Source organism: Camponotus vicinus, unplaced genomic scaffold, assembly GCF_025532165.1.
Source record: "Camponotus vicinus isolate PSW18456_S1 unplaced genomic scaffold, iyCamVici1.0 SCAF_13, whole genome shotgun sequence".
In the NCBI taxonomy this organism is placed as follows: Eukaryota; Metazoa; Arthropoda; class Insecta; order Hymenoptera; family Formicidae; genus Camponotus; species Camponotus vicinus.
The window spans coordinates 7,645,474-7,660,440 of record NW_028141949.1 but is presented as its reverse complement, the minus strand read 5'-3'; the positions used below and the strand labels follow the sequence as shown (position 1 = coordinate 7,660,440).

The 14,967-nt window shown below is 32.2% G+C and overlaps 1 protein-coding gene across 5 annotated transcripts; it reads left to right on the top strand.

Annotated features, from left to right (window-relative positions):
• The first annotated feature begins 8,836 nt into the window (after window positions 1-8,836).
• On the top strand, window positions 8,837-14,756 carry LOC145964098 (uncharacterized). Of its 5 annotated transcripts, none has more exons than XM_083086505.1 (9): window positions 8,837-8,948; window positions 9,053-9,139; window positions 10,996-11,115; window positions 11,591-11,708; window positions 11,916-12,177; window positions 12,608-12,698; window positions 13,889-14,025; window positions 14,366-14,498; window positions 14,578-14,756. In XM_083086505.1, the coding sequence occupies exons 3-9, from the start codon at window positions 11,032-11,034 to the stop codon at window positions 14,626-14,628; spliced, it is 876 nt and encodes a 291-aa protein (XP_082942631.1). In that variant the 5' UTR covers window positions 8,837-8,948; window positions 9,053-9,139; window positions 10,996-11,031; the 3' UTR covers window positions 14,629-14,756. The 5 variants fall into 5 exon arrangements, with proteins under 5 accessions (XP_082942631.1, XP_082942633.1, XP_082942630.1 ...); XM_083086506.1 differs by having other exon boundaries at window positions 8,846-8,927; XM_083086508.1 differs by lacking the exons at window positions 8,837-8,948; window positions 9,053-9,139 and adding exons at window positions 10,384-10,819; window positions 12,321-12,467.
• The last annotated feature ends 211 nt before the right edge of the window (window positions 14,757-14,967 follow it).

The following is a 14,967-nucleotide window of genomic DNA, read 5'->3' as shown; positions in this document are numbered from 1 at the left end:
TATTAAAAAAAAATCCAGAGACGATCTAATTCGTATGCTGGTTTAAGAAAAACCCAGAGGTGATTTAATTTTGATGCTGGCTATTCGAAAAGTATTCCAGAGGCGATTTAATTCGTGTGCTGGTTATTCAAAAAAAATCTAGAGTCGATCTAATTTGTATGTTGATTATTCAAAAAAAATTCGAGAAACGATCTTAATTTGTGTGCTGGTTACTTTCAAAAATGTTTTACATCAGATACGATTTGCATGTGCATTCTGAAAGCAAAATTTAAACGAAATTTAATTCAGAGATCATAAGGACACTGCCTCAACTAAAAGGCATATTTGATAAGAATAAAAATCCAGATAAAATGAATCATTGAACCGATTTTTACACGTTATAAGAGGATTCTTATTTTGAAAGTGTGCTATATATTGCGATAATTCTTATATAATTGTAGCATGTCATATAGCGACAAAAGCTAACAAATTATTGGAGCAAATTATACTGATCGCTGGCGATTTTTTTTTATGACACCAAGCTTCGAATGTACGATAGCCTACCCGGCTATGTGGTGTCTATTGGTGCCTAAAAAAAAATTACTTTCATTGCCGTTGCCTACAAATAATATAATATTTGAAAAGCTTCGACTTGATAGCATATGCTGTGAAATTTATGCTGCGGCTTTCACTATACTACTATAAACTATAGCCTTAGAAGGAAATCCTTGTAAGGAAAAATATTTCAATAATGTGAAATGTACAAAGCAATATTTTTTTTTAAATTATAGCAGAAAGTAAATTGTCTTTTCCAAAGTGATAAATTATTCATATATCTTACATTTATCATATCTGATCACGATATTCCAATGAATATCGTTAGAAAAAGACGCCTCAGTACAAATATCTTATTTGCATATATCGAAGAAACGAAAAAAATATATATTATGGTTGCGTCTGGAAATGGACGATGAAACCTATTATATTATCGATATAAATCTATCATTTCGATGCTTTTGAGACAAAGAATGTATTATGAAAATACTGAACCTTAAACTATTTATTCGTTTTTTAATTATGAAAATATTTATATTATTTATAAATTTTACATTACATCAATTTGCATAAAACATTTTATATTGTTAGCTTTTGATTATATCGATTTAACAAATGTCGTGCATAAATTGTAATTTGTAGATAGTTATATGCAAATATCTTTTTTATTGTATATACAGAATGTCGCAGAGTACTATACATATACAGGGCGATCCCGAAAAACGATCCGTCTATAAAATGACGTATTCCTGACACCATTCTAAGACAATTTTTCCTTTACCAAAATTTGATTTGAAGCGTAGTTTTTGAATTATTAAAGGAAGTAGTTAACGTATGACGAGTCGAATACAAGAGGCAGGCAAGGGTGGCGCGATTCACCGTCAGACGCGGATGCTTACGCGGGGCGCCTGCTGTGATCAGCTGGTAGCTATACACATACAGACACACATGCGAACACATACATTCTCTCTCTGTCTGTCTGTCAGTCTGTCTGTCTGTCTGTCTGTCTGTCTGTCTGTCTGTCTGCCTGTCTGTCTCTCTCTCTCTCTCTCTCTCTCTCTCTCTCTCTCTCTCTCTCTCTCTCTCTCTCTCTCTCTCTCTCTCTCTCTCTCTCTCTCTCTCTCTCTCCCTCCGATTTTCGATCATTGATAATAAATAGTTAAAAATAAATAGGTGAAATAGATAAATAAATAAATGAATAGATAAAATAGTTAAATAAATATTTAATATTAATATTTTATATGATAATAGTAAAAGTAATAAATATTTTAAAAACACTTATTTAATCTAATTAATTTTTAAATAGATATCATACGATGTATGGATATCACACACATTCATAATAGTAATAATATTAATATGTTAAATGTTTATTATGTTTACCGCATTCTTCAATCGAACACATGATCGCGTTCGATAGCGCCAGTAGTACATTAACCTACCGCAACCTACCATGACAAAAAACTGCTTGCAGTCGCCGAATAATTATCGTCGCATTGTCGCGTCGTCGCGTCGTGTAGTAATGTGTCCGCGCGTGTTTCTTTCATCGAGTGATTTTTAATCGCCAACAGTTATTATTCGACAGTGATTAATAGTGATTAGTGATAGAGTCATTAGTAAATTTCTCGTCTCATCGAGTGAGTAAATAAATGTGATTACGTTAAAGTTTATAAAAGAATACAGTTCATGAAAGAAGAAAAACTTTCAGTTAATAATTTAGTGTGGATTTCTTGTCTTTTGCAACGTGATATCTACGTTAAATTTGAGAACGTACGATCTATCGGAAAATTCATTTCTCCTTCAAGCAATTACAGCAATACATCAAAAGTCATCGAACAAGGTAATGATAACTATTTTTTGACGTTATGTGAAAACAGATCTCGGGAAGTCAGAGGGACAGTGTGTCAAAGGAAATTCGTGGAAAGAGAGGGGTTTTTAGTGGGTAGGGAGTACCGAGTTGGTAATTCGACTTGGTACTCGAGTCCCACATAACTCACTGGATCGACTGGTGGGTATGCATAAAATGCATTTTCCCCTCTCTCGTAAAAAAAAAAAAAAAAAAATTACAGGTGAGTGAGCGAATGAGAGAGAGAGAGAGAGAGAGAGAGAGAGAGAGAGAGAGAGAGAGAGAGAGAGAGAGAGAGACAGAGAGAGAGAGAATGTATGTGTTCGCATGTGTGTCTGTATGTGTATAGCGACCAGCTGATCGCAGCAGGCGCCCCGCGTAAGCACCCGCGTCTGACGGTGAATCGCGCCACCCTTGCCTGCCTCTTGTATTCGACCCGTCATACGTTAACTACTACCTTTAATAATTCAAAAACTACGCTTCAAATTAAATTTTGGTAAAGGAAAAATTGTCTTAGAATGGTGTCAGGAATACGTCATTTTATAGACGGATCGTTTTTCGGGATCGCCTTGTATAAGCGCTTGTGAGGAGCGCAGTAAATTGAAGAAACAAGTCCCATAGCATTTTACGATTTTCGCAATAATAGAAATTATAAAATAAATAAATTATATAATAATATTAAATAAAATCGAACGAATGTGTATCTACGTGTGTGTTTGTGTGTGTGTGTGTGTGAGAGAGAGAGAGAGAGAGAAGCGCTCGGCCGTTCGAGCTATCGCATGATCCAGTGTGTTTGGCATTTTGTCGGCGCGCGGCAAGGGGAGGGACAGCGCGGCGCGGCGATGACGTTGTAACGAATGACAACGGCATGTCCCGCTGTTCTTCCCCTTGCCACGTGCCGACGAAATGCCTAACACGCTGGACCATGCAACAGCTCGAACGGCCGAGCGTTTCTCTCTCTCTCTCACAACACACAAACACACGCAGATACACACATTCGTTCGATTTTATTTAATATTATTATATAATTTATTTATTTTATAATTTCTATTATTGCAAAAATCGTAAAATGTTATGGGACTTTTTTCTTCAATTTACTACGCTCCTCACAAACGCTTATATATGTATAGTACTCTGCGACACTCTGTATATACAATAAAAAGGATATTTGCATATAACTTTCTACAAATTTCAATTTATGCACGACATTTGTTAAATCGATATAATCAAAAGCTAACAATATAAAATGTTTTATGCAAATTGTTTGATGTAATATCGTATTCGTAAAATTTATAAGTATATAATATTTATAAATATTTTCACAATATATTTTTATTATATATATAAAGAGACATAGCTAAATGAGAGCAATGATATTAGAATTATGTTTAATATGTACGCAATAAAAACAGATCTATGCTCTAAAATCGTTGCTTGTGCGAGACGATAGAGCAGTGAAAATGCAACATATTTTTTGTTCCAATAAACACAATTAAACACAATGTAAAGAAAAGCTTTTACATTGCTCTTTCTAAAATATGCATGTCTTTTTATTCTAGACAATACTGTCGGTAACATAACTATAAGTGTTGGTAATGTACCGACACTTTTAGTTATGTTAAAATGAGGGCGTCTACCCGTCGGAGTTTGGCGGCGACTCCGGCATCCTCTTAAAGAAACACACGCGCACATACGTTATTACACGACGCGACGACGCGACAACGCGACGATATTTACCCGGCGACAACAAATAGTTTTTGGTTATGGTAAGTTACGGTAGGTTAAGGTACTAACAGCACTGTCGAACGTGAACATGTGTTTGATTGAAGAACCTACCGTAACTTATCATAACCAAAAACTATTTGCTGTCGCCGGGTAAATATCGTCGCGTTGTCGCGTCGTCGCGTCGTGTAATAACGTACAGAGAGAAGAATGAGAGGTGTCATGGCCCGCTTTTAGGTGATCCCTGAAAGCGATACGCCCTCTGTGGACCTTAAAAACGTGCACCTAAACTACGAAGCCAAGGTGCACGAATGTTCTCAGAGGGTAACATATAAGGTGCACAATTTTTGGTTCTATTCCGTGCTATGTGCACAAAATGTCGGTAGCACCAGTGCTGTATAGCAAGGTGCTTACAATATCAAATAAATTTTAATATAAATGAGAAATGACGAATTTGCGATCCTCTCACACTCTCTCTCTCTCTCTCTCTCTCTCTCTCTCTCTCTCTCTATATATATATATATATATATATATATATATATATATATATATAATTTTTTTTTTTGATATATGAATTTGCAATGAGCAGCGACATATTTTTTCTTAAGAACAATTATATGTTTTTTTTACATTAACTGATTCCTCTTATTATTCTATGCATAAAATTATTAAAGTAAAATAATCGAAAAATGAACATTTTATCAGATATTTTATAATTTATATAAAATTATGTCAACTTAAAGAATCAAATATCTCGTTAACTGTTCAATTTTTGACTATACTATCTTTATAACTTTTTACACAGAATATTGCGAAGAATCGATTTATATAAAAAAATTAGGATGGTTCCATTAAAAAATATGAAGATAATCTTAAAATTTCTAAAACGCTTCCACTTACGAAAACAATATTACTAGCATATCATGGTCCTTTTAATCGTACAATTTTCGTAATTACAATTTTTTCATATCTGTAAAAATAGCGTAGATATTTCAAGTGAGCAAAGTTTTATATACATATATGTGTGTGTGTGTGTGTGTGTGTGTGCGCGCGCGCGCGCGCGCGTGTTTGTGTGTGTGTGTGTGCGTGTATAGCGTATACGAGTTATGTGAGCAAGCGAGAAGGTAATAAGAGAAAGCGAAATGGCAATAAGAGCGAACGAGATAGCAATAGCACGAGCAACGAAGACTTGGAAATAGAGTCTTTCTTGCAGCCTGGCATACTATTTCTCTCTCGCTCGCTCCTATTACTATCTCGCTCGCTTCTGTTATTGTTTCACTCGCTCTTACGTACTCATATACTGTCATGCTCATCTCGTTATCAAATCTGCCGCTGGCAAGCGGCCGATGACAAATTATGACAAATAAATAAGTTAATTATTTTAAGATATATTTATAAGGGTATAGAAATAATTTTAATGGAATAATGAAAATTTTGCGATTAAAATAACAAACACGGTATCAATCGGATAAACGTAGTTAAATATATAATCAAAATTTTTATTATCAGACCAATTAAAAATTATCCGATTTACGTCGTGTTTGATATCATTTTAATCGCAAAAATCTCAATAATTCATTAAAATTACTTTCAAATGGATAAAATAAAAATTAGGAGTTTCAGTTTTTATTTTATAAGATGTTTACATTCGCGAGGAAGCCGAGTCCGCTTATCTTTACGACCTGTCAAGTGCGAGAGCGACAGCGAAACCGCGAGTCGAGAGCGAGCGAGATGACCTATCATCAAAGAATTCCGAAGTCTCTTACAATCGGCTTCTTCACTTCCTCTATCCATTCGCAATTTACGAGATTATAAAGTAAAAACTGAAACTTTTATTTTTTATTTTATCGATATGAAAGTAATTTTAATGAATTATTGAGATTTTTGCGATTAAAATGATATCAAACACGACGTAAATCGGATAATTTTTAATTAGTCTGATAATAAACATTTTGATTATATATATTTAAATACATTTATCCGATTGATACCGTGTTTGATGTTATTTTAATCGCAAAATTTTCATTATTCCATTAAAATTACTCGCATACCCTTATAAATATATCTTAAAATGATTAACTTATTTATTTGTCACAATTTGCCATCGGCCGCTTGCCAGCGGCAGGCTTGATAACGAGATGAACATGACAGTATATGAGTACGTAAGAGCGAGTGAAACAATAACAGAAGCGAGCGAGATAGTAATAGGAGCGAGCGAGATAGTAATAGGAGCGAGCAAGATAGAAATAGTACGAGCAACGAGGACTCGAGCTCGAGAATCGGATTTTTCTTGCGCGCTATTATTTTCCTCTCGCTCGCTCCTATTACTGTCTCGCTCGTTCCTATTATTGTCTCGCTCGTTCTTGTTGCTGTTTCGCTCGCTCTCGATTCTTGGGTCCGCTTATCATTCCGGGCTATCTATCACGACTGCCAAGTGTGACAGAGAAAGCAAGACCATGAGTAGAGAGCGAGCGAGATGACCTATCATCAAAGAGTTCCGAAGTCTCTTACAATCGGTTTCTTCGCTTCCTCTATCCATTCGCAATTCACGAAAATGTAAACATCTTATAAAATAAAAATTGAAACTTTTATTTTTAATTTCATCGGTTTGAAAGTAATTTTAATGAATTAAAGAGATTTTTGCGATTAAAATGATATCAAACACGACGTAAATCGGGTAATTTTTAATTAGTCTGATAATACAAATTTTATAATTATATTTAACTAAATTTATGCGATTTATATCGTGTTTGATATTATTTTAATCTCAAAATTCTCATTATTCCATTAAAATTACTTTCAAATGAATAAAAAATGCATTTAATTTTTTGACATATATTCGTGAATATTATAAATGAAGTCTCGTGTAAGAAACTTCGGAATCTGCGACATCGGGAATTTTTTCATTATTTATAATAATTTACGACTTTAAATTGCCATAAAATAAAAACTAAAGCTTTGATATTTTATTTGATCTTTTTGATTAAAAGGGATTAATGAAATTTTTGAAATTGAAAATTATTCTAATAAAATATTGAGTTTAATGTGATTTCAATCGTAAAAATCAAATTAATTCTAAAGTTATGTTCAGTAAGATAAATTAAGTAAAGTACAATGCAACATTTTATACAATGTAGTCTTATTTTCAAAATTATAGTTTAAATTAGACACTATTAATTTATTAAAATAAAACTATAATTATGAGAAATTAAGAGTTTTATTATATACATGTACACATTGATTTTTACGATTGAAATCACATTAAACCCAATATTTTATTAGAATAATTTTCAATTTTAAAAATTTCATTAATCCCTTTTAATCAAAAAGATCAAATAAAATATCAAAGCTTTAGTTTTTATTTTATGGCAATTTAAAGTCGTGTATTATTATAAATAATGAAAAAATTCCCGATGTCGCAGATTCCGAAGTTTCTTACATGAGACTTCATTTATAATATTCACGAATATATGTCAAAAAATTAAATGCATTTTTTATTCATTTGAAAGTAATTTTAATTGAATAATGAGAATTTTAAGATTAAAATAATATCAAACACGATATAAATCGCATAAATTTAGTTAAATATAATTATAAAATATAATTATAAAATTTTTATTATCAGACTAATTAAAAATTACCCGATTTACGTCGTGTTTGATATCATTTTAATCGCAAAAATCTCTTTAATTCATTAAAATTACTTTCAAACCGATGAAATTAAAAATAAAAGTTTCAATTTTTATTTTATAAGATGTTTACATTTTCGTGAATTGCGAATGGAGAGGAAGCGAAGAAACCGATTGTAAGAGACTTCGGAACTCTTTGATGATAGGTCATCTCGCTCGCTCTCTACTCATGGTCTTACTTTCTCTGTCACACTTGACAATCGTGATAGACAGCTCGGAAAGATAAGCGGACCCAAGAATCGAGAGCGAGCGAAACAGTAACAAGAACGAGCGAGACAATAATAGGAGTGAGCGAGACAGTAATAGGAGTGAGCGAGACAGTAATAGGAGCGAACGAGACAGTAATAGATGCGAGCGAGAGGAAAATAATAGCGCGCAAGAAAAATCTGATTCTCGAGCTCGAGTCCTCGTTGCTCGTGCTATTTCTATCTCGTTCGCTCTTATTTCACTCGTCCTTCTCGCTTCCTCACGTAACTCTCGCATCGCTTTTATGCATATATACGTACATACATACGTACATACCACACATACCCCCACCCACATATATATATATATATATATATATATATATATATATATATATATATATATATACACACATACATCTTTATTATTTAGAACTTTTATTCTTAAGAAATGTGTACGCGTTTTACATTAAAAATAATATCAAACTTTCTCTCTGTAAATATATAAATTATTTATTAATAGCCTAATAAAATATCTTATTTTCAAGTGTTGTAATCATATAATGAATAAATTTCTATATATATATATATATGAGAGAGAGAGAGAGAGTCATACAAAATTCATTAAAATTTATTTAATATACGTAAGCGTCTTGCTATACAGCACTGGTGCTACCGTCATTTTGTGCACATAGCACGGAACAGAACCAGAAATTGTGCACCTTATATGTTACCCTCTGAGAACATTCGTGCACCTTGGCTTCGTAGTTTAGGTGCACGTTTTTAAGGTCCACAGAGGGCGTATCGCTTTCAGGGATCACCTAAAAGCGGGCCATGACACCTCTCATTCTTCTCTCTGTAACGTATGTGCGCGTGTGTTTCTTTAATCGAGTGGTTTTTAATTGCCAACAGTGATTATTCGACAGTGATTGATTAGTGATAGAGTCATTGGTAAATTTCTCATCTTATCGAGTGAGTGAATGAATGTGATTATGTTGAAGTTTATAAAAGAATACAGTTTATAAAAGAAAAAAGAACTTTCGATTAATTATTTAGAGTGGATCTCTGTCCCTTAGAACGTGATATCTACGTTCAATTTGAGTGAAAGTACGATTTGTCGGAAAATTCATCTCTCAAGAAATTACAGCAATGCATCGAATAAGGTAATAATAACTATTCTTTGGTGTTGTGTGAAAACAGATTTTGGGATGTCAAATAAACAGTATTAGAGAAAATTCGCGAAAGAGAGGGGTTTTTAGTGGGTAGGGAGTATCGAGTTGGTAATTCGACTTGGTACTCGAGTCCCATAACTCACCGGACCGGCCTGTGAGTATGCATAAAATGCATTTTACCCTCTCTCGTAAAAAAAAAACTACAATATAAAAAAATAATAATAATTAAAGTGAAAATGTATAATAATAAAAAGTAAATAATAATTTAAGTAAAAGTAATAATAACCAAGTGAGTAAGCAAATGAGAGAGAGAGAGAGAGAGAGAGAGAGAGAAAGAGAGAGAGAGAGAGAGAATGAGAATGTATGTATTCGCATGTGTGTGTATGTAGCGATCAGATGATTGCAGCAGGCGCCCCGCGTAAGCACCCGCGTCTGACGGTGAATCGCGCCACCCTTGCCTGCCTCTTGTATCCGACCCTTTATAAGTTAATTACTTCCTTTAATAATTCAAAAATTAAGCGTCGGACGAAATTTTGCCAAAGGAAAAATCGTCTTAGAATTGATTCAAGAATGTGTCATTTCACGGACAATAGGGTTATTTTGAATCATCCCTGTATACGTGTTCTGTCTTATGATTTGACTTTGATCTTTCATTTTAACTTAATATGATGGTTTCTGACATCTCTATTTATATTATAACTTTAATTATATTTTTATTTTTATAACACATTCTGAAACTTTCTCTCTCTCTCTCTCTTTCTCTTTCTTTTATCAATGGTCTTATTTACAATTTATGTATATAAAACATTTTCTTAGAATTTAATACATAATCGTATGCTAGTTTAATAACTGTTTTGGTTCGAAAATTAGCTTGTTTTTATTATTTTTAATTTTTAATAAAACGACATGTGTCTTATTAAACATCAAGCGTATATATTTTATATTTTTGAAATTTTTTGTTTTTGAATGTTAAAGAACAAGATCGCTGTAATCATAGCAACTATACATTATATTTTGTAGTTTACTCTAGTGAAAATTTATAATTTTTCGTACTTTATAATTTACATAAATTTTTTTTATTCGAAAAAGTCTAGATTGTTAAGATCAAATAATATTTATGATGAGAGGAATTTGTTTTTAAGTAATATCGCGTAATTTGTACGTACCCATACATGTTGTAAAACAGTTGAGAAACTGATCTCTCTTGTTAAGTATTTGTAAAAAAAAATATAAAACAAAATAACAAGAAAGCTGTATCATTATGATAATTCCGGGTTGTCGGAAAACATTTACGAGAAAAATGCGAAAAATGAATTTTTAATCACACTATACACAAATAGGGATCCCCCCTTTATAAATCGATAATAAATGTCTACTTTTCACGACGCGGAAATATTTCACGACAACCGGAAATGATCATAATGATATATCTTTCTCGTCACTATATCCCCCCTACATTTTCCTATAGCCAAATGTTTAACAAGAGAGTGATTATTCTTATTCTGCAATCTTGTAATCGTCGGCGATATGCAAGGGGACATGTTAAGATATTACTATAGAAATCAAATCTTCTTGTCGCAGATGGGTCTTTGGCCTTATCAGTCTAAGGTGTTAAAGATATTGCTACCGTGTTTTTTAGTATTCTCCGAAGCGTCTATTTTTCCAACTCAGGTAATGCGCACGAGCGCGTTATGCATACAATTGTATAATTGTGTCATTATAGCAAACGCAATTAGCTAAGAAATATTGTTCAACATGATTCGATTTTTAATGCAATATATATTCGCAATACACTTCTTTCTTTCTCTCAGTTTTACTGATCGATATTGTGTTACCACCCTTTACAGGTACTTTTGCTGTGTAATGCTTCGAACGACTTGAGTATGGCTGTCGAAGGTATAGTTAACATTATTCTTCTCACTGGTGCCACTACGAAATTACTGAATATTGTTATAAATAATAAAAAGGTAATTCTCGATCTCAGTGAGTAATACATGTGATATGTGGGATATATGTGTAATACATAAATCGCATATATGATTTTTTTTATCAATGATGAATGTCAAAAAATATATTTTAGATGATCTCCAATTTCTGACAGAATTGTATTTTTAATTAATTTATTTTTAACTTTTTTATTTATTTATAATTTATTTATTTTATATATATGATAATAAAATATGATAATAAAATTTATTTGTATAAAAAAATATGATACTAAATACAATTTCATACACATACAGGTATATAGGTTGATCATTCTAGTGTTTTCTATAGTACACATAAAAAATCGTATATATAATTCGACACACGTGAGCTTCAATTTTTATATTTTGTGTACTACTGAATTTAGATGCATCCATTGTATTCATAAATAATAAAAATATTTATTACTTCGTTACATATAATTCTCTCAATAATTCTCTTCTTTATTATTGCAAGTTGAAATATTTGTTAGAACTGATGGATGAACATTGGCGACTTTTTCATAGTGAGTGCGAGCTTCATATTTTGAGATATTATGCTAACATTGCCCAAACATTGACAAAATATTACTCAGGTAACCGGATAATTATTTTTAAAGTGCGTTATATAGATTCCAATAATTTAACAGTCAATTACTATAAATCTGTATATTAGTGCACAAAGATAAATCAAATTTGGAAATAAATTTGTATATTATGGAAAATAATAAAAAATAAGTAAAATTATTGCAACAATGTAATATGAAAAATAGTAAGGTTATTGTAGAAATGTCTTTTTGCAGTGTACATTAACATATTCGTTGCAACGTTTATGTCAATACCGTTAATGCCAAAAATTCTAGATGTCATAATACCATTGAATGAGTCACGACCATCTATATATGTGGTAGCAGGAGATTGGGGAGTAGACAAAGAAAAATATTATTATCCAATCTTGCTGCATTCCTATCTTGCAGTTATAATTAGTACTAGATGTATGGTGAACGTAGATACTATGTATATAGCATGTGTATTACACGGTTGTAGTTTATTTAATGCTATCGGGTAAGTAATCGAGATTGTAAGATATATGTTAAATATATAATTACTTTATTTGTAATATAGTTATTAGATAGTTATTCCAGCTTGAAAAATATCTTCATGCAGATTGTCTGCGATTTTGACAATATTTAATATATTTTTTCAAGCACCCGTCTTGAAAATATATTCGATAAAGTTAAACTTGTAAAAAACGAGATACAAATGAATAAAAAACACTCAATAATAAAAGAATATGATTCTGAAGATTATCACGAAATGATTGCATGCTTAAAAAAACATCAACTTGCGATAGAGTTCGTATTACGGAAAAATTTTATCATTAATAATAATTTTATTTATATCATTCAGTTATGATTACCATATATTATATATTAAATTTTATATATATGTAGTGTAATTTCTTTATAATTAGTAACATTTTTATTATTTTTAGATTCATTAACTTCTTAGACTGTACATTTCGAAACGCGACATTTGTCATCTTGACTTTAAATGTAATGATCCTAAGTCTGGTTGGATTACAAGTAAATTATTGTGTTAATTATTAAAAATGTTTATAGAAATTACTAAAAAAATTCCGTGTTCTGCAAAATTTGATATAGTTCTTGACGTACTGTAGTCTTGTCAAAATTATATTTAGCGAACATAAATTTATATATACGTATATTTATTTATTCAGACATATATACGTACGTACACACACACACACACACACACACACACACACACGCACGCACGCACGCACGCACGCACGCACGCACGCACGCACGCACGCACGCACGCACGCACGCACGCACGCACGCACGCACGCACGCACGCACGCACGCACGCACGCACGCACGCACGCACGCACGCACGCACGCACGCACGCACGCACGCACGCACGCACGCACGCACGCACGCACGCACGCACGCACGCACACACGCACACACACGCACACACACGCACACACACACGCACGCACACACACACACACTCACACTCACACACACACACTCACACTCACACACACTCACACACACTCACACACACTCACACACACTCACTCACACTCACACACTCACACACACTCACACACACTCTCACACACTCACACACACTCACACACACTCACACACACTCACACACACTCACACACACTCACACACACTCTCACACACTCACACACACTCACACACACTCACACACACTCACACACACTCACACACTCACACACACACACACAGGGTGTTCTAAAAAGGTATGTAAAAAATTTAAAATTCAGGAAAATGGTGAATATTTTCAATATTTATTGTAGTATACTCAAGGTCACATTAAGACCAAATGTAAATAAGCCTAATTAAACGATTGTCGTCTACAATAATTAATCCTAAATTTTTCCTTGTGTAAGTAATACAGCTAACAGTATTTTCAACATAACTCCTGAAATAAGCATTTCCGCACCTATGTCCATATAACATTTTTTCATCCTTCAGGTATGAGGAATATCTCCTTAAATTTTTGACATACCTTTTTAGAACACCCTGTATATGTATAAAGTAAATATATGGTTATAAAGTAATATGTAATAAAATAATACATAATAGTAACCTATAATAAAAAAATATAAATTGGTATTGTCTCTATCGTCAATATTCGTATTATTTTGTGAAGGAAAAAGTATAGAAAAAAAAATAGAAAACACAAAAATTTTTAAATTCATTTACGTTGTAGCTTATCAACAAATTCGGACAAATACAAGAAGTAATAAGATTTGCATGCTTAGTCATAGGATCGGTTACTCATCTCTTGAGCATATGTTTACCTGGACAATTACTTTTGGATAGAAGTTTAGAAGTGTTCGATAAAGCGCAAGTATCCAAACCAAATGCTTAAATTTAAGTTACATTAATTATTATAATTACTAAATAAGTAAATATTAATTATACTATAAATATTAATTACTACTTATACAGCACAGGATATTGCAGCAATATTGCGGCAATATTGCAATGTTGTTACAAGGTTAGAACAATATTAATACTATTGTTGCAATATTCTGTGCTATATGGATATAAATATTAATTACTATAAATATTACTATAAATAATAATTATTTCGGAACAATAACACTGTATGATCGATTGAATATATAATTTCGTTTCCACAGTAATTAAAAATGTTGTCACATAAAATATTTTTGTCGTGTAGGTATAATGCACAATGGTATATGTTTTCACTGAAAACGACAAAGTTATTGAGCATACTTCTACATAGAAGTCTGATACCTTGCACATTGTCGGCTGCAAACATGTACATTATGTCGATGACTACGTTCAGTTCAGTACGTTTGTTTTATTTGTGAGAAATATTTCGTATGGTAGCCTTTATAATGTTATAACATGTTAATTCTCCCTTTTAAGGTGATGCAAACAGCCATGTCATATTTTACAACCTTTTTATCAGTCAACTAGATATGTAAACTTGCGTAAAATAGTTGCACTTATGAAAAGCGTTATATAGGAAGAGTGTTTTGATTGTTATATATTATTGTTATAGAATATATTTAAAATTATTATAATAAATGTTAATATGTACTTTACATTATTAAGAGTGCGTATTTCATTTTTAGTATCAAAGTCGTTTTACAGGATGTCAGAGCAATCTCTCGCCAAAAAAAAGCTCTTGTAGCTTACCTCAAGAGCTTTTCAAAACATTATAATAAAGTATTTTTTCATGGAGTACTTTTCGAGTTATGAGGCTTGAAATAATTTCTTAATTTTACATAAACCATAAAATATCTAGTAAAATAT